General features: G+C 39.2%; 2 protein-coding genes across 5 annotated transcripts in view; one reads left to right on the top strand and one right to left on the bottom strand.

Annotated features, from left to right (window-relative positions):
- Nucleotides 1-11,800, top strand: part of TRIM55 (tripartite motif containing 55) — a 43,409-nt gene extending 31,609 nt beyond the window's left edge. Inside the window, exons 10-11 of one of the 4 annotated variants that reach the window (XR_014175258.1) lie at nucleotides 8,072-8,157; nucleotides 11,121-11,144. Coding sequence is in view for 3 of the 4 variants with exons in the window: in XM_081951617.1 (XP_081807743.1) it covers nucleotides 11,121-11,237 (117 nt within the window). In the remaining variant the exon portion in view is untranslated. Of the gene's footprint in view, nucleotides 1-8,071; nucleotides 8,158-11,120 lie in introns of all 4 variants that reach the window. The other 3 variants (XM_081951616.1, XM_081951617.1, XM_081951618.1) reach the window with 3 other exon arrangements.
- A 5,433-nt stretch (nucleotides 11,801-17,233) lies between these two features.
- Nucleotides 17,234-18,882, bottom strand: CRH (corticotropin releasing hormone). Its single transcript, XM_081952235.1, has 2 exons — nucleotides 18,766-18,882; nucleotides 17,234-18,213 (listed from the first exon to the last, which is right to left on the bottom strand). Exon 2 carries the CDS (start codon nucleotides 18,193-18,195, stop codon nucleotides 17,617-17,619), a length of 579 nt encoding a protein of 192 aa, XP_081808361.1. The 5' UTR covers nucleotides 18,196-18,213; nucleotides 18,766-18,882; the 3' UTR covers nucleotides 17,234-17,616.
- Between the last annotated feature and the right edge of the window lie 422 nt (nucleotides 18,883-19,304).

Genomic DNA, 19,304 nt, shown 5'->3' on the forward strand with positions numbered 1-19,304 from the left:
TGATTCCTCCCTTTAGCATTTAATAGTTACCTCTACAGACTATGAGTCACAGGCACAGCATACCTTCCGGCATCTGAGTTTAGAACTTTTTTAGTAATTGTATCCAGAATAATGGAAGAAAGGGATTTCCTCCTAAAATGAAATTGCAGCTGGGCTGACCTTGCCTTGTTATTTTATTTCATTGAAATCTGAAAAATGTTGAATTCTGGTCTCTGTTAAATTGCTTCCTTAAAATAGCCTGTCATCTCCTAAACTGCTTGTAAAAAGAATATAATGTAACAATGACAAGTCTTCTTTTTTAATATGACATCTTTCCCTCAGAAATGTTGACTTCTACATTTTGCCTTAAAATCAGTTGTATGTGGGTACAAGGAATGCACATTGTCCCCCTTGGGCCTATGCTTCACTTTTTATGTTATCCCTCAGGCAGCTGTTTTGTTATGATACACTTATATTTTCAAGTATCCCAGGCTTATTTATTCAATTGTCATTTATTTTGGGATATTCCTGCTCCAGTTTCATCCACATCTGCTGGATATGTCTGTGACATTTCCTTCCTTCCTTCCTTCCTTCCTTCCTTCCTTCCTTCCTTCCTTCCTTCCTTCCTTCCTTCCTTCCTTCTCCCTCCAGATTATACATATAATACAACTTGGTGCAGAAAACAAAAGTCAATTAGACCAGCTTGTTTTTTAGGCATAATTAAAAATAAGTACTTATAATTAACCTATTGACACTTTTTTTTACTTCTCTATTTTTATATTTGAATGCAAGTCTATTGTCTCTGGATCAACTCAAATGTTATAAAAACTTAGTGCATCCTTTGTTCTGATCACAAAGAGCTTTCATATATTAAAACTATTCCTTTATTCAGGACAAATTTTGTCATTTTTAGACTATTTCACATTCTTTGCACACTGATTGGTGACTGTACCTCTATGTTCCTGCTTATTCCTCCTGTTCACAATAGATTACAATAAGACCTTTTTGTTTATTTCTTTGTTTATTTCATTTGTATGTCTACCTACATCAACATATGATTCAGGGTGGCTAATAATCCAAAGCATCAAGAATAACAAAACTAAATAAATAAATATAACAACCATCATTGCAGGGCAAAGCATTAATGATTTGAAATACTCCCTTGAAAACCTCTGAACGTAGACATCATAAAAAAACAAGCTTTTAGCAAATGGAGGGAAATGTATAGGAAACATGAGAAGGGATCTGTTATGCTTAATTTTGCTCCTCAATCATCAGTGGTACTGAAAAGGCAAAATCAGATCATCTTGAGCATGCTCTCCAATTCCTTTATTATATAGCCATCCACAATGATCCAACAATAGCTATTAAGTACACATAGTCCTCAACTTACAACAGTTTGTTTAGTCACCGTTTGAAATTACGGTAGCACTGAAAAAAGTGACTTATGACCATTTTTTTACACTTGCAATCATTGCAGCATCCTGGTGGTCACTAAATTCAGACACTTGGCAACTAATTAATATTTAGGACAGTTGCAGTGTCCTGGGATCATGTCATCACCTTTTACAAACAAAGTCAATGGAGAAGCCAGATTCACTTAACAACCATGTTATTAATAACTGCAGCGATTCACTAAATAACTGTGGTACAAAAGGTTTTAAACTGGGGCAAAACTCATGTTGCAAATGTCTCACTTAGGAACCAAAATTTGGGGCTCAATTGTGGTCATGTCGAGGACCACCTGTATGTTATTGTGTTTCCTGCAAGGAGAGTGGGAGAGAAGAGTCCAAAGTTAGAGGAGACTCCCGTTCCAAAGCTTTGCTACCTTTGTGGAATGTGAGAACAGGGGAAGGAATAGTTTACTTTGTCTTCCTTTTAACTGTTTGTCTCTCCTTGGTTGTGGTGCATATTTCAGGAGTGTTTGACAGAGTTGTAGAAAGTCATAGAAGCTGTAGATCCAAGTCTTTCTTAATTCCTCCTGTAACTCGAATCACTTCTTATCTCTTTTGGCAAGAATGCGAGAGCAAAAGAAACTCCTCAGGCATTTGAAAGGAAGTTTTTCTTTAAGATAGCAATTATTCCCCCCTCCCTTCGTTCTTTAATGGGGAATTTGGACATTTCAAAAAGTTCATGGAACATCTCCCAGGGGCCTTTAGACCACAAGACTACAGCCTTAATCAACCACCTTATGTTATTATCCATCCTAAACATAACTGCTGAGCAAGGATACAGTTCTTGCACTTCTCATCCAGCAATATTCATATCAGAATAAGAGAGGGCAGAGAGCACATCTCAGGCAAATGAGATCAAAAGTTGCCAATAACTGGAAATTAGAGAAGAGAGAAATCAATGTACAGTGTACGGTGAACTCTTTCCAACTATTATGTGACTTCAAGAAATAAGAATGTGATTGTGGCACTGATGTCTCAACAAGATGCTCTATTTACAGAGCTCTTACAAAATTGGGCTGATTTCCACAGCATATACAGTGTCTCTCTCTGGTTGTTATGTGTCCCTCCTAGAATATTTTAAACATCTCAACTCAGTCATTCATTCATGATCAAATGATCCCTGCATCCAAACGCAGCAAATTATTCAGTCTTTGTTATTTGATCCAATGAATCCATGGTACAAACTTTGCTATGAGTCATAATCTGAAATGGTAATGGGTCTCATTCATCAGGCCCTTTCAGAGAGCAATCTATATTTTAAAGTGCTGTCTGCTTCCTAAGTGGCCGACTAAGACTTTCTTCTGCGTCACTACAGGAATATCTGCCCTTCTCTTCTTCAATGAGAGAAAGTTTCTTCCTGCAGCTCTTTGCAGTTTACTTCATACAACACAAAACCTTCTTAATGTACATTGCACAACCAGCCAGTAATCAACCAATTAGTCCACATGGCAATTGATTTGCCAAGAGTGTCTAGGCATGTTCTGTAAAATAATTAATGAGCACAGTCTACAACAGGAAGAATAATTCGGTTTTGTTTTGTCAAAAATTAACAGTAAAGATCTATTTGAAAATAACTGGATATAGTTAATTGATGTTTAAATTATTGCAGTGCTAAAGAATTAACTTTTATCAGTGTGGGTTTATCAGTAGAATTAAATATACTCAACTGAGTTTATTTTTTAGACATTTTATTGGACTAATATAAGTACAGTGAATATGAGTAAGTACAGGTAGTCATCGATTTACAACCACAATTAAGCTCAAAATGTCTGTTGCTTCAAAAGACAGTTGCTAAGTGAGTTCTGGCCCATTTTACAACCTTTCTTGCCACAGTTATTAAGTGAATCAGTACTTTTCTTAAGTTAGCAACATGATTTTTAAATGTATCTGGCTTCCCCATTGACATTGCTTGTTAGAAGGTGTCAAAGGTGATCACATCACCCCAGGACACGGCAACAAAGGTGCCAGTTTCCAAGCATCTGAATCAGTGGTGAAATTAAAAAAAAATTACTACCGGTTCTGTGGGCGTGGCTTAGTGGGCGTGGCAGGGGAAGGATACTACAAAATCTCCATTCCCTCCCCACTCCTGGAGGAAGGATATTGCAAAATCTCCATTCCCGCAACGCTCTGGGGCCAGCCAGAGGTGGCATTTGCCAGTTCTCCGAACTACTCAAACTTTCCGCTAATGGTTCTCCAGAACCTGTCAGAACCTGCTGGATTTCACCCCTGATCTGAATTTTGATCATGTGACCATGGGGATGTCATTGTAACTTCAAAAGGTCACTAAAGCAATGGTTGTAAGTCGAGGACTGCCTGTAATATAAAACTATACTCCCTGTCCATCTTCCCACAATGTATCAAAAGCATATGATTTAATTTTTTTACTTAATTCTGGATAGGAACAAAATGCTTAATAATTATCTAGCAATTGTGGGATTTATTTGTTTCATCTGAAATTGCTTAGAGAGCACATCAATCAACTAGAGACTGATTTTCTCCTGTCTGGTTCCTTTTGGATATAGTGTAAGGCAGTGAAAGTAAGCAGTGCATAATGGCAAATTATAATATGGTCATGGAACAATTCAAGTCCTTGCTCTTCTTCCAAACTCCCTTTCCCAAATGGAAGTCATCCCTGTGTATCAAGATGTCCCTGGGGCATCAGTGAATTATACTTTCATAGATATAACACAGGATATAATATGATTATTAGCAGAAATATTCAAAATTTCATTTTTAACAACTATATAGTACGTTGAGCTGGATTAGGGATGCAATAAATTGTACCATTTTCAGGTGACCTCCAAATGATTTTTCACATTATGCAGTCTTTCTTAAGAATTCTCTTCCAAGAGAAAAGAAAAGAAAAGAAAAGAAAAGAAAAGAAAAGAAAAGAAAAGAAAAGAAAAAGATTTCTCCATTAGTTTAAGTTTCCTAAAGAATGCTTGACATTATATCCTTCAGGGAACTTACCCAGCCTACACACAGAGGAACACTGAATTCATTTGCTCTGAACTATTTTTGGAATTGTTAAGGTTGTGTGAAATAAACAGCATTACATTATCCTTTTGCCACATGGCTCTAATTGTAATAGAATGAAAATCTATTTTGGTGAGACAGTCAGTCCCCATGGGTGCGAGAAGTTCACGACCAACCACCTTGCTGAGAATTGAACAGCTAATCTCATGATGGATGGAGTTTGTTGGGTGCATATTTTATCTGCCTACAGTTATGTAGTTGAACAATTTATTTCATAAGAAAAGAATTTCAGTTGGCTTCTAGAGAATTAAAAATAGGCATAGGGAAAGAAATCTTTGAGCCTCTAACTATGTTGTTTTGATAAAAGTTGAGAGCTGTAGAAAGTTCTGCTGAAGCAAGTACATTGCAATACAAACAGAAACTATATAAAAATATGAAACTATTTCAACATAACTTCTACAGGTAGTCCTTGTGAAAAGTCCGCTCGTACAGCAATCATTTGAACTTACAATAGCACTGGACAAGAACACTTACAACAGGTCCTCATACCATAGTTGTGACTGGCACTGTATCCCTGTGGTCACATGATTATGGTTTAGGTGCTCAGCAACCTGCTCATAATTACAACAACTTCCATTTGCAACCTTCACTGCTGACTTTTGATAAGCAAAGTCAATGGTGGTTATTCAATTTGTTCCTATTAGTTTGGTCTTTTTTATATTTAATTTTACTCCATTGTCTTGCACTTTGCTCCTTGATGTATATCATTAGAGCTTGTAGATCTCTTGTATTTTAAATTATCAGGGTATATTATCAGCCTAAAAAAAGGTTACTGATATTTTTTCCTCCAATTTTAAATCCATACTCATCTTCCAATCCAGCTGCCCTTAATTTATATTCAGCATATAAATTTACAGACACCACACTTCTTTGCCAACCTGGAGCCAGTCTATTTTGCCATGTTGTGTCTATGCTGTGCCTTCCTAACCAGCATTTAAGTTTCTCATGAGGATGGTGAGATCTTCTGTGATTCCCATTTTTCTGAACACCTCCCACAACTTGACATGATTGACATAATCAAAGGCCTTTCTCTAGTTGTTAAAGTCCATAATCACGTCTCTGGCATTTTTTTTTACTTTCTCAATTATCCAGAGGGTATCAGCAGCAATATCCCATGTTCCTCAGACTTTTCTGAAGCAGCTTGAACACCTGCCATTTCCTTTCCCATGTAGGGCTCTAAAAAGCATTATTTTGTTATAATTAACTCATCCTCTTTCATTCTCCACATACTTGACGGATGGAGTTCAAATCAAAGCAGCAAAATTTACTATTTTTTCATCTCTGAACTAAGTTTGACACCAATACTATAATATTTGAATTCTTAATAGCATTTCTAACATTTTTAAAGTAGTAAAATGGACTCATATTCAGGATTTGGCATTCCTTTTCTCCTTCTTAATACAAAACATGAATTAAAAAATACTGATCTATGTGGCTCATCAGCATGTAGAGTTTACATTCTGAATTAATAATGAATTATTGATGATTTTCTAAAATAATGTTGTAGTGCACTTAACAACTTAGTATGCTTCAAATGAAGTGTGGTTACAGCTCCCAGATTTCCCAATCATTGGCTGTGGCAGTGAAAATTCTAGACACTTAACTCTTAATACAACTTAGAAGACACCAGGTCAGGGAAGACTCTTAGTATAATCCAAGTGACAGTTCTATACAGAGTTGAATATATGCTTATTATGCTGATATCTCCCTTCTGCCAGACACTCAGAGTTTGCTTTACATCACAGCCAAGATCCAAAGTGATGTAGTAACGCTTTTGATGGTCTGATAAAAGATTATGTCTTGCATATTACTTATATCAAAACATTATGTGAAAATAAACCCATTGAAATTTTAAAAAAATAATCCTGAAACTCTTCAAACTAATTCATAGTGCAAATCAGTGACGTGCGGTGAGGTTTATGGCTGGTGAGGCTGGTGACGTCATCAGCGCGAGCCGCGGTCCCCTTCATGTTGATTCAGGAAGGAGGGGAATGGGACCACGTGTGCAGGAGGCTGAAGCTGCCTCAGCCTCCTGCACACGTGGTCCCATTCCCCGCTTTCCTGACTCCTGAGTCAACATGAAGGGGACCACGGAGCACGCTCTGTGGAACCGTGGCTCATGCTCCGGGGTCCCCTTCATGTTGACTCAGGAAGGCAGGGAATGGGACCACGTGTGCAGGAGGGAGGCTGAGACTAGAGGAGCCTCCTGCACATGTGGTCCCATTCCCGGACTACGTGTGCAGAAGGCTCCTCAGCGCCTTTTCCCTTTTCCTTTTTTTTTAATTTTCATGATGAGAGCGGTGAGGCTCTGCCTCCCCTGCCCCCCCTGACCGCACGTCCCTGGTGCAAATGTACGTGATACATGGTATCTGAATGTTTCTGCTTTATTGATTATTGAAACAATTGCCAAATAACCTAACTTTAAGCACTAATTCTGACTTCTAAAAAGCTTTTGGTTTTGTTATGCGTGAATAAGATTGAAGAAGTAAAAGAGTGGAGGATTGGTGGGGAATGTATTGTTAGGTTTTTTCCTGGCACTAAGATGAACAGAACTTAAGTTAGCCATTAATAATTTATGCCATTTCATTTAAAATATGGTCCTTAGTCTGGATCAAACCCAACATTTTCATGACGATTGTCTGAGGACAGAGTGCCTTCTGCTTTTATTCTTAAAAATAAATAATGTAATAAATCATCCCAGAATATCCCTTCGGTCATTTGATTATTCTCAATCTCAACTAAACTGCACGTAAATCTCTTACACATAATGTGAGATGAATTAAGTATGAAACTAGTAATACAGTTGTTCAGCTTTACATTCTTGGCACCTATATGTTTTCTAAGTAAAATTTACCATTAATTAAAGGTATGTTTTGTTGTGTAGTCCAGAAAGAGTTCTGATTTTTAGCTCTTTGTGGCTTGCAAGATCATCTCTCCCAACCAGAATTTGCTTATGCTGTGCATCAGTGGTGAGTTCCAGATCCCATTGCAACTGGTATGGTGCAACGGGGCTGGGTGCCCACCACGTGTATGTGCGCAGCATGCGCATGTGTACCCACAGCCCGCAATGCTCCAGCTGCTCAACCGAACGGAGCGCAGGCGCCATATGCTCCGTGCGCATGTTGAAAAGCACTGATTTTGTTCAATTGGACATTTGGACCTAGACAATGGATCCGGGATGCCTCTGTAATTTTTTCAGTATTGTGTTATATTGTTATGCGTTGTGATGGCTTTGCGTTGTCTATGATTTAAATCACCTTGACTTTGTAGAAATAGGAAAAGTGTGTTGTTAATCAACATACTGCAACGAATAACGGGCCAGCAGGAATCAACATATCCCTGGGCCATCACCTAATGAAATTACCACTCAACCTCCCAGTGGCATGACATGGAAATAAGAGTCGAATCTGAAACTACATGATGGGTTTATTGGGGTGGAGTGGGGGAGAAGACTGTCAAATCAAGATAGAGATCATAGTCGTGCCATTTAACCCCCTCCCTTTTATATATATTTATATCGTGCACGTAACACATGTTAAAAATGATTGCATAGTAGTGGTTATGGTCTTGATTTTTTAAAAAATCTTCTTCCCTTCTTGCAGACGCTCCTTTACAGCATTCTTATCAAAATGAAATAAATAAATCTGGGTTGGTCAGTGCCTGGATGGGAGACTGTCTGTTAACTTAGGTACTTTAGTTTGGTTTCAAATCAGTGCTAAAATAATAAATGTAACTAATAAATAAAATAGCAAATAGAGTCATCACAGGAAGTGTGATGTTCAGTGGGCCTGAGCAGAATCCAAATTCTAGAACTAGAGACTAACCTACATTAGGGCAGCGAAATGCAATGTTTAGGGCAGGGGTGTCCAAACTTGGCAACTTTAAGACTTGTGGACTTCAACTCCCAGAATTCCCCAGCCAGCTCTGGCTGGGGAATTCTGGGAGTTGACGTCCACAAGTCTTAAAGTTGCCAAGTTTGGACACCCCTGGTTTAGGGCAAGTGAGCTGGTATGAATATGGGAATGTTTTAAATGCTCCAGTTCCAACTGTTTCCATGTAAAAATTACTTCCCTTTATAAGAATCCTATGCTTGCTACGTGTTATTAAGAGAACATCGGGGGGGAAACTCACACATTGAGCTTTGCTGGTTTCTGTTCCAGCCTTTTCACTATCAAATTGAGTTAGTTATATTCTAAGGCTGAATTTAAAACACTACACATGGAAAGTTATAAGAGATTTTAGGTTCAGAATTCATGGATACGGGTCAGGAGATAAAAAGATGCACTCGAAATTCCCAGTTCATCTTTTCTTTTTACTGCTGCTTGTTTCCACTGAGATTCATCCCAATACCTGAAATTTCCACCTGTACAATCACCCTACTGCAAAATGTTTCATCAGAAGAACAAAAAATAACATTATCAAAGGGCTTCTAAAGAAAACAGTGTTGACTTTCTAGTGGAGGCAGAAGCCTGTTATTAGCATTAAATTCAGCTACATTCCATTTCCTAATCTTGACCTCTTGGTAATAAATTTTTTTTTCTCTTCCTCATCCTGTTCAATAAAAATGGCATGTTTCAAAGATTAAGACTATATTTATTATTTTAATAACTCTCTGATGGCCACTTAGTTTCTTGGTCAGTTTGAATGGATAAAACTGTCTTGTCCAAGACCCTGCCCTGGTGCTGAAAAAGAGAGTGTAGGATTCAATAGTGATAAGAGTATAATTCTAAAAATCTTGACTGTAAGTATATACAAAAGGACCTGGTGGCTCAATGGCTGAGACACTGAGTTTGTCGATCACAAATGTTGGCGGTTCAGCCGTTTGAATCCCTAGAGCTGTGAAACAGAGTGAGCTCCCGTTACTTGTCCCAGCTTCTGCCAACCTAGCAGTTCGAAAGCATATAAAAATGCAATATTTTTTAAAATGCAATATTTTTGGGCTTTGAAACGGAGATAGGCACCGCCCCTTAGACTCGGGAACGACTAACACATATGTGTGGGGAGAACCTTTACCTTTAAGTGTATACAAAATTTGTACACCAACTCTTTTATTACCAATAATTTCCCCACTGCAAAAGAATAATCCACATTAGGATATATTTATATTTTAGAGAATACCCCTAGATAATAAAGTTGCATAATGCAGCAACTTAAAAATGAAAACTTTAATTAGACAGAAACATTTCTATCTATTTTTTACAACCATTAGACAACAGGACCTGTCATACAGTAATATGGCTTTGTCCATTCAGCATGTGAATTAATTAATACCTAACATATCATCATTCCTCACTAATTCCGCTTTGAATTTTAACATAGTGCATTTACAAAAGATGCTTGGAATATGCCAGATCATCTTCTATTTCATGTGGCAGTTCTTTGCAAGCATCTGTGACAGTTCATAGCTGTATATTCTTATCATTTGTGGTTGTGGGTGCTTTTGGTAAATATGCATTTCTTCATAAAATAAGTGTGTAATCTCAATTCATGGGAAAATTAAAGAGATAATTCCTTTGACTTTATATTGCTGAAGAAAAAAATTGTATCATAGTTAGCAGTTTTATTACAACCTGCCAAAGTCAAGTCACATTTATTTATTTTATTTTATTTTAGCCTTTTTATATATAATCTTGCCCTTATTGTTTTCATAATTAACTCAAGGTGATGAACATATTTAATATTTCCTCCTCCTCCTATTTCCCCCATAACCACAACCTTATTAGAGGAATTGATCTGAGAGAGAATTGCTTGCTCTAAGTCACCTACCCAGTTTTCATGCTTAAGGTTGGACTAGAACTCACAGTCTCCTAGATTCTAGCTTGATGTCCTAACCACTACACCAAACTTGCTTTCTGGGATTCAGATGTAATTCCAAAAGCTCAAGAATGTTCAATAAAAGTAATAGTTTATTGGCTTTCTGAGTGCACAAACACAAGCACAAACATGGCTAGTACCATTTTTCTGCCATGCTTCCATGATTCATAATCTATGAATCAAACAAGCTTAAGGGGTCCAGGGCTGTCCTTCTATCCTAGCAGTTTCCACTTATTTTGACACCCTCCAAAAAAAATGAGAGTTTTTGTCACCTTGGAGAGAAGTAAGGGATGGGCCCTGGATGGGAACAGAGGCAATAGAAGGAGGATAGGGATCAACAGTGGGTACATGAATTTCATACATATAGTGTCTTCTATCTCAAGAATAAGCAGCTTAATCCAGTATGGGAGAAAGACCTATAAGAGTATTCAAAAGTTTAAATTAACTGGCAGTATTCCATTCTAGATGTATTTATGAATGTGTGGGTTTTGTGCCCAAAATATATAATTTAGGAGTTCTGTGCAAGCCCTTTTGAAGTGAATCAAGTAGTATGTAAGATCAGGTAGTCCAGATGTCTTCAAACTTGGCAACTTTAAGACTTGTGGACTTCAACTCCCAGAATCTCCAGCCAGCATAGCTGGGAGGTGAAGACCACAAGTCTTAAAGTTGCCAAGTTTGGGGACCTCTGGGGTAGTCTAATGTGCTGCTTCATCTCAGCAGTCTTGTAGACAGATACTTTCTACTGTTTTCTAAATATTTTATGTTCTCACCCATAAAATAACTAAAATGATCAAACTACATAGGTATAAAATATTTCAATTTGTTTTCCCCCCTCAGACTGGGTCTGAGACCTTACAAGGACATGTGGAAGGACAGCCCGGGAGCAACGAAAGAGTTGATGAGCCAACTCGTCATGTTTTCTCTTTCTCCTGGTTGAACTCATTGAATGAATGATGACTCCTCGTCCAGATGGCATCTGGTGAACTCAATAGCAGGAAAAACAACAAAGAACACATTGAAAATAAAAGGATCAGATTTTATTTAAGGATTTCATTTTGAAAATCATCATATTGGATCTGACTTTTGTACAATTTGAGCAGGGTGCTGGTGGGGAAGAAAGAGTAGGAGTGTCATGAACCATTTGAATGCCAAATTCATACACATTTCTGAACTCATGGCAAATATCAAATGATAACAATACTTGTACAGTTTGCTTCTAGGCACTGGGATTTGGACGTAAGGCTCTTTAGTATTTCTAATAGCTAATCTGGGTTATGGCCAAATTATTATATGAATGTGGCAAGTGCCCCTACTTATGTTCAAATAAAATTAAAATCAGAAGGAAGGAATTGAAAAGAATAATATATTTACAAGTAAGCTAGAAACCAAACTAAAATGAAAGTAAAAATTCATTATGCATATCTGTAAATGCCTTAGGCATACTCTTAGTTTTATGTTTGTACTATCATTTCTTCACTAAAGATATTGTTGTTAATAAATTTCTCATTATTTAGAAGTTTCTTCACTTGCCTGCTTTTGTAATTGAATTTGCTAACCCTGAAATTAAAATATTTATTAAAGTATTCATAAATCATTTAGCTCATAGAATGCTACTGCATATATATAAATTTAACAAATCTTACAATAGTTTTAACAAGATCAAAAAAGCAACTATTGGGAGCAATAACAAAAGAAAAAGATAATTAAAATTGATGAAAAGTGTAATGGAACAGAAATATTTTTATCTGTTATTTCAACTTGGACACAACTAGTATAATGTTCTTCAGCACAGAATCCAAAATTCAGAATGTTACTACAAGCCCTCTTGCACAAAAAGATGGGATATATAACTGGACATTTACAGAACATTTAAAAATTGACTTTTATAAGCAAAATCACCAAAATTAATGAGGCACTAATTTTTCTGATGACATTTGGATTCCAGTTGGGGTTTTTAAAATCAGAATTCCCTATAAACTGTTAGAAAGCTGGTTTTGAATTGTTGGAATTTTCAAAGTAATTTTTTCATATAGTATAAAGATTCAAATCAATGTTCAAAATCTTTGCAACAATGATGGTGTATAATGGAATATCCTTAATTGTGACCTAATTGCTGGGATTATGTTATTTTTAATTCATAGACTTTATGTTACAACTAAGTTGAATTCCCATGTTCTACATCAACAATGAACTAAAATGTCCTACACTGAGAATCTATGGCCCTCTAAATATTGGGTGTCAACTCCCATCCTCTCTAGCTTGATTAAACAGTGATGATGGATTATGTGAACTATGTCTAAAATCAGCTACAGTGCAACAAGTACCTATACGTATGCCACACCAATGATTCCTTAGCATTTTAAAAATGTATATCTTTCAAAGCTTCCATAACTTTTAGTGCAACATCCTGGAACCTCTTTAGTGAGTAGTAGCCCAAATATTTTTCATGTCTGTGTGCAACCTAAATATTTGATTTGAATTTTCCTTTCCCTTTTGATAAAAATAATGACTTCCTGCTGACAATTGCCTACATTGAACTTATCTCATACATTTATTCATTCATGCCACCTGTCAATCTAAATTTTGAATTTCATTTTAACATATCACGGTGATGCTAAAAATCAAAAAGACAGCACATTTCTTTTTGAGAACATCCGAATATATGGGGGAAGGGGATGAGTTTGATGACGTACAAAGAAAAGAACATGTTGGTTCTTCCTGTGTCTTCTGCCAAATATTAGTGTATCTGTTTTATAGCACTGACACAGAGCTAAGTCTACAAGCAATTCAGACTATCTTAGACTTAGATGTATTGAGAAAAAAACCAAGAAGCAGGTGCTGGTATTAGGAAGAGCGGCTACTTAGTGAAAAATATTTGTTATGCATGCAAAAGTTTGTAGATTCAACTCATAGCCTCCTTACGTAGACTTGGGGTAAATTCCCATTGAAACTTTGGGCAGTCACTGTCAAATACTGTAGAGTGGGTAATAAGTACATCTTGCAGGACACCAAGGCAAACTAGTTAAAAGCTCCCTCTGTCATGCAAGGCATGCCCCCATCCATAACAGCCATTTAGAATGGACTGGAGAAAGAGAAGAGGAAGGTCACCCATCTGCTTCTTCATTGCCACTATGTAATGATATGTGAGAATGACGGGAGGAAGACCCACAGTCTAGTTAACAGAATGATAAAAGGAATCTGAGTCTGAATGTACACTCTTCAAAATTAGGAAGGACTCCTTCTCAGAGTCTTCACAGAAACCTCCCCCCCTCCATTTCATCAGAGAGTTGTCGAGGCTGCATCTCTTCCTATTGTTTCCCAAGGTTGTTCCACATACCAGTATGCTCTGCTACAGTAGACTTCTTGCCTAAAATGATCTCTCCTACCATCCTTAGCCACCCAAATGTCCTTCCTCATCCTACTTGACCTTCTGCAATCATGCCGCAAGTCCCCCATGAACATACTAAGCCAGCAGAAATATATTCTTTCAAGCATACAATATCTACAAAAATCTGAAAGATTACTACCAGTATGTGCTTTTGTTGGTGTCGTGAGGATGAGCTGCTTTTTCTGGGCTATAAAATATTACTTACGCCAGCCAAGTGAATCAGAAAACTGACACTGCTACTCTCTAGTGATTATCCAGATTTTTGTAGCCCACATATGGTGGTTATTAATTGCATAAAATGCCCGTATGTTTCCATGTCCATGGGGCAAGGAGTTGGTGACAAGCTGAACCTGAGTAAACCTCCTGTGTCCGCAGATCCCAAGGAATATGCTTCCAATATTTTCATTATATTTGCCACTGAGTGTTGACTGTCATTCCAAAGGCACTGTTGGTTGGAAATATCCCTATGGAAGGGCACCATGTTGAGAGTTTATATTTACTTTTTTATTTTAATTGATTTGACTCCAAATAACTTTGGTTGTCTCACAATATATCAGACAAAACCATTGAAGTCCCAGTTGTTCCCCATTACTTGAGTTAGGGTAGTTGGAACCCCTTGTGAGTGTTGTTTTTGACCAATCTGCCATCTTGCTTTTTGCCTGCTTCCTTCTTTATTTTCTGGTAACTTGCTTTTGGATTATAATCCATTTTATTCTTTTGGTTATAATGTGAATTGCCCCGAGATATTTGGAATCAAATGGAAAAAATTAAACTGAATAAATTAAGCTGACAGGTCTTTTCTTTTAGATTTTTCTTGATCTGCTGATCCCCACTTACAGAAATTATAACTCATAGAAATTCAAAACACAATTCTGAGAGTTGCAGTTCCAGTCTTTCAAGGGGGCACAATTTGGGGAATATTACTGTAGAAGAGACACAATGTCAGAAGGAGATGTCCAGTGCCTGGGAATGAAAACTTCTTGCTGATTCAGAAGCGAATAATAAGATCTTTGACGCTAGCAGTCTTAACATCATTGATCTAGAGCAGGCATGTCCAAAGTGTGGCCCGGGGGCCAAATGTGGCCCTTTTTAAAATTTCAAGCGGCCCGCAGCCTCTTCTCCCCACTGGAGTTTTTGTTTAGTCTTTCATAAAATACCATATTTTTCGAAGTATAAAGATGCATCTTTTTCCCCTCAAAAAAGGGGCTAAAATCTGGGTGCATCTTATACACTGAATACAGCATTTTTTGCCTCCCAAAACTCTGCCCCCTTCACCAAAATGGCTGCGCATAGCCTTTAGGAGGTTTTCAGAGTGCTCCTGGGGGCTGTGGAGGGCATAAATGAGCAAAAAATGGGCCATTTTTTGCTCAACTTTGCCCCCCCTAGCCCCCAGGAGCACTCTAGAAGCCTCTTAAAGGCTACTCATGCCCTTTAAAAAAAAGGCCCATTTTCGTGAAAAATGGGCCGTTTTTGGGAGAGTGCAAAAACTTTTTTTTTAATTTGCCTCTTCAAAATCTTGGTGCATCTTATACTCCGAAAAATATGGTAGTTAATTCGCATTTAATGTTAAGGGTTCAAAGAATGTCAGGCTGAATGATCGGCCCCACACATTTTCACCTCACCAAATCTGGCTCTCCTTGCAAAAAGTTTGGACACCCCTGATCTAGAGAATACCTGGGTATTACGAGGCTGGAAGACCTCTCTATTCCTTTCAGGGTTGCTTGCCTTGCTATATATATCAGCTAGATCTTCTATTGAAAAACATATTTAAGGCACACCAAGAAGCTTATTATTCAACAAGAGCTCATGCAGACATCTAGAATCATCTGCTTAACTTTTTTTTATCACTGACAATCTCTCCTAAAACTCACAGTTTTGTCCTCATCTTCACAACTTCCATCATTTAATCCTCCTCACAAATTGGTGATGTAAATTAAGCTGATAAACAATAGACCGGTTGATACCCACTTTCTGCTAGTCCCCACTCTGCATTTTTAAATGACTATATCTCACTGGCTTAAATATTGGGGTGGAAGAAAACATTCTCTGTAATGGATGGACGTCTTTAAAAGATGACAGTCGTTCATTTGGGCTGGTTTTGAATTAGCCACCATCTTGGCCACCACTATGGTTTCCGGAGAAGTATTCCACTTTCAAAAATGTCTGAGAATTATGAAAGGAGTTCTATTCCATTATCTTGGTTTTCTCTTCTAAACATTCCTTGTGTCTAAATATGGACACAAAATAAGACACTTTGCAAAGTCTTTGATGTGAGAAATAATTCAGCAGTTCACCTATATTTTAGCCACCAATGTCTTTGGGGAGGACTTCTAACGAAAAACCCTAATCTCATCCCACTCCAGCCCAAAAATATGACACATTTCTTTCATAGTTTAATTTTTTTTCATAGATCTTTCATAGATACTCTATCCTCAAAAACCTGTAAGCAAAACTCTGATGAAGAATGATGGAAAAGGTTTGAGGGATGTTTGCCTTGTTATTAACAAGAATTGAGTTTTGCTTGGTTTTTTACGTGGTTTGAAAGGTAGATCTAAGAATATACGGTATCTTTTTTTAATTATCTGAGGTGACAACAAACACTGCTTGTATTCCTGTAATGCCAAAATATACTGAAAGGAAGGGGGGGAAGCACTGCAGCTTGACTAATATATTTCACCTGGAAATCCAGCTTTTGGTTGGATTGTAGTTAACTGGGTTAACTGGGACAGAGCACCAAAACAGTTGTTGCCTGGGGAAAGAATAGGCAGATGGATACACCAAATGGCAACTTTGCACCTGCTTTATTCTGGAACTAATGTAGGCTGCAAAGAATTCCTTGAAATGTAAGGCAAGAAGAACAACCAGAAATTCTCTCTTATCGATTCCAAGATGACAAAAGTGACAGCTTTCTCTTCGAAATCATTTTGTTGAACCTGGAACCTTTATCCTTCTGCCCAAAATCTACAGAGCTCATTGGACTTGTCCAATGCAGCTCCCCATTTTTAATTACTTGTATATGAGCTAATCTGGAATTCATATCCTAACAGGTGTCAGGCAGATTAAAAATTGAAATCATCCTCTTTTCAGACGGGATTGTTAATATCTCCCATTGTCCTCAGCTACCTATGGTCAATGGGAGTTATAGTCTTTTGTTCCCTGTTGGGCACCAGTTTGGAGAGTTTTATATCCCCCCCCCCGCCCTTCCCCATTTCAACATCATTTCTTCCCTAAGGCAAATTGAACCTTGGCTGGATGGGTGCACAACCATTGTCCCCCACGCTCGGATTCTGTGCGTGTCAGTGTGTTTTTCTAACCCATATTCCTCCGTTAATCCGTTTAACAGCCCCACCCCATGGAAGATCTTCAACCTTCCATTTTTTTCTGAAATTTGACGTGCCGGCAGGCAAGGAAGTGTATGCAAACCAACGTTCCTTTGCAGCTTTTATTAGAAATATAGAGAGATATTATATAGATATAGATAGATATTAAACGTTCTCTTACACAACCAAGTTGACCGAGCGCTGAAAATATGTTTTATTTGTGGAAAGAAATGTTTACAAAGAAAAGACAAAGAGGAGTGAAATCGAAATAGCTGAGTACAGACAGGCTCCGGCCCCCTTCCCCGCCCACCAACCCCAGAAGACGCTTCTCGTCCTTCACCTGCTTCCGATGGCCAGACCAACGGACCCCCACCCTGGAACGCCTAACCCTGAACCTTGCCTGGGACAGGACGGGTGAGAAAAGAAAAGAACAAGAAGTTACAAACGACGACACTTGGGTACGACGCCGGACATGCTATTCAAGGCTACTTCGAGAAAGCTTTCGAATAAAAGAAGGAGGAGGGAAGGGGAAGGGCGCGAGGGAGCGGTGGTGGGTAGATCTAGGTCGAAGGGGCTGTGCTAACTGGAGGAGCTCTTTGGTCGGGGCCAGGCAAAGGAGAGCGCTTCATTTCCCGATGATTTCCATCAGTTTCCTGTTGCTATGAGCCTGCTGCGCCATCTGCTCCGCTCGGGCCATCTCCAAGACTTCTCGGAGGAGATGGAAAGTCAGATCCAAGGAGATCGGCGGCTCCTCGGATCGTTTCTCCTTCTCCGTGGCCTGTAGGTGGGCGCCGTCGTCTTCGCCGTCCCAGGAGTCGGGGGCGCCCTCTAACGAGCGTTCTTGGAAGTGCTGCAGCTGCTGCAGCTGTTGGACGACGGCTCGGAAAAAGTTGCCCGCGGATGCCGACGTAGCCAGGTGGCTGCTGCTGGTGCTCGTGCTGGTAGTGGAGGAGAAGGATCCGGCGGCGGCGGCGGCGGCGGGAGCAGCGGGGTTCTTACGAAGGCTGCCCAAGCGCAGGAAATACTCTTCTCCCATGCGGAGCAATATGGGGAGCGATTGGGGTTGTTCTTGGAAATCTAGCTGCTGCAGAGCGCTACTGGCGGCGGGAGCGGCCGGGGCTCCCTTGCTGAGGGTTCTGCACTCATGGCAGGGCTGGAGAGCAACCAATAAGATCCCGGTAGAGACAAGCAGCTGGATCTTCATGATTCAGGACGGCCGGATCTGAAAATGTAACAGGAGGGTTGGTGGGAAAAGGCACAACTGTCTATCAAAGAACTGGGGGAGGGGGGGTTGCTGTCCGTGCAATGTACTGTCCGAGGTGCTGAAATCTTTCAAGCAACCCTCGCGAAGACTCTTAACGAACCAAGAACACGATCAGACTTTTGCCCGGAACGGTCAACCCAACTCGAATCATTTTTTCCCCTCGAACTTAACCGCGAGAAGGATTTGCATTCTTTCTCTGGGTGAAGAAACCCACCCGCTCTTCCTTATTAAAGGTCAGAACAGACGGAGTAGTACTTAATTTACACTATATTGGGGGCTTCCTATAAATCACCACACTTAATCTTTTAAAACAGTGAACCTTGCCTTACCAAACAATGTCTTCTCCCTCCTCCTCCTCCCTTATCACCACAGTTATGACATGATCTCAATACAGCGATGTTTCTTAGACCATACTACATACTTCCACCACAATCCACAAACATGCACACACATGCACACGGCTTCCTGAGAAAAGTTTGCAACCCGTGCTTGCATCTGTCTCTTTCCTACCTTAAGAGATACCGACGGAGCAGTCTGGGAGAAGTAGAGTCAGTCAGTGGTCGGTGCCCACTTTTTCTCTCTCTTTCCTTCTTGGGATGTGTACCTAACGTTTCCTGCCTGTCCTGGTGATCCGTTGGTGTCCTAATCAGAGTCTGGCTGTGTGATTTTTATAGGTTAGACCCTGTTCTGGAATCACGCAGCCCTCGCCTAATAAGCTGACGCTTCCTTGACAGCTCGCTTGCGTGCCCCGATCCACTGCTGAATCAATCATGGGGGCCTCTCCATAGCAGCGGTGGGCAACGTCCTGCAATCACAACCCCAAGTCTCACATCCAATTATAACAAGAGATATTTATTGCTTCGTTAGTGACGTCAGCAAAGCCTGTGGTTGGGAATTATCAGCGGGACACTCTTTCCCATTGACAAAAACCCTTGAATGAAGAGTTCCCAAACTGGGGGGGGGGGGGACAGAACATCAGCAAGCACCACCTCCTACAATCCCCAGTCAAGATGGTCAAAACTTTCCACTTTGTTCTAAGGAAACCGTAA

This window comes from Natrix helvetica (genome assembly GCF_964273705.1).
Source record: "Natrix helvetica genome assembly, chromosome: 4".
Lineage (NCBI taxonomy): Eukaryota > Metazoa > Chordata > Lepidosauria > Squamata > Natricidae > Natrix > Natrix helvetica.

Bases quoted from the DNA above. Each gene is read 5' to 3' on its own strand.
- CRH (XM_081952235.1), bottom strand. From the start codon at position 18,195: ATGAAGATCCAGCTGCTTGTCTCTACCGGGATCTTATTGGTTGCTCTC.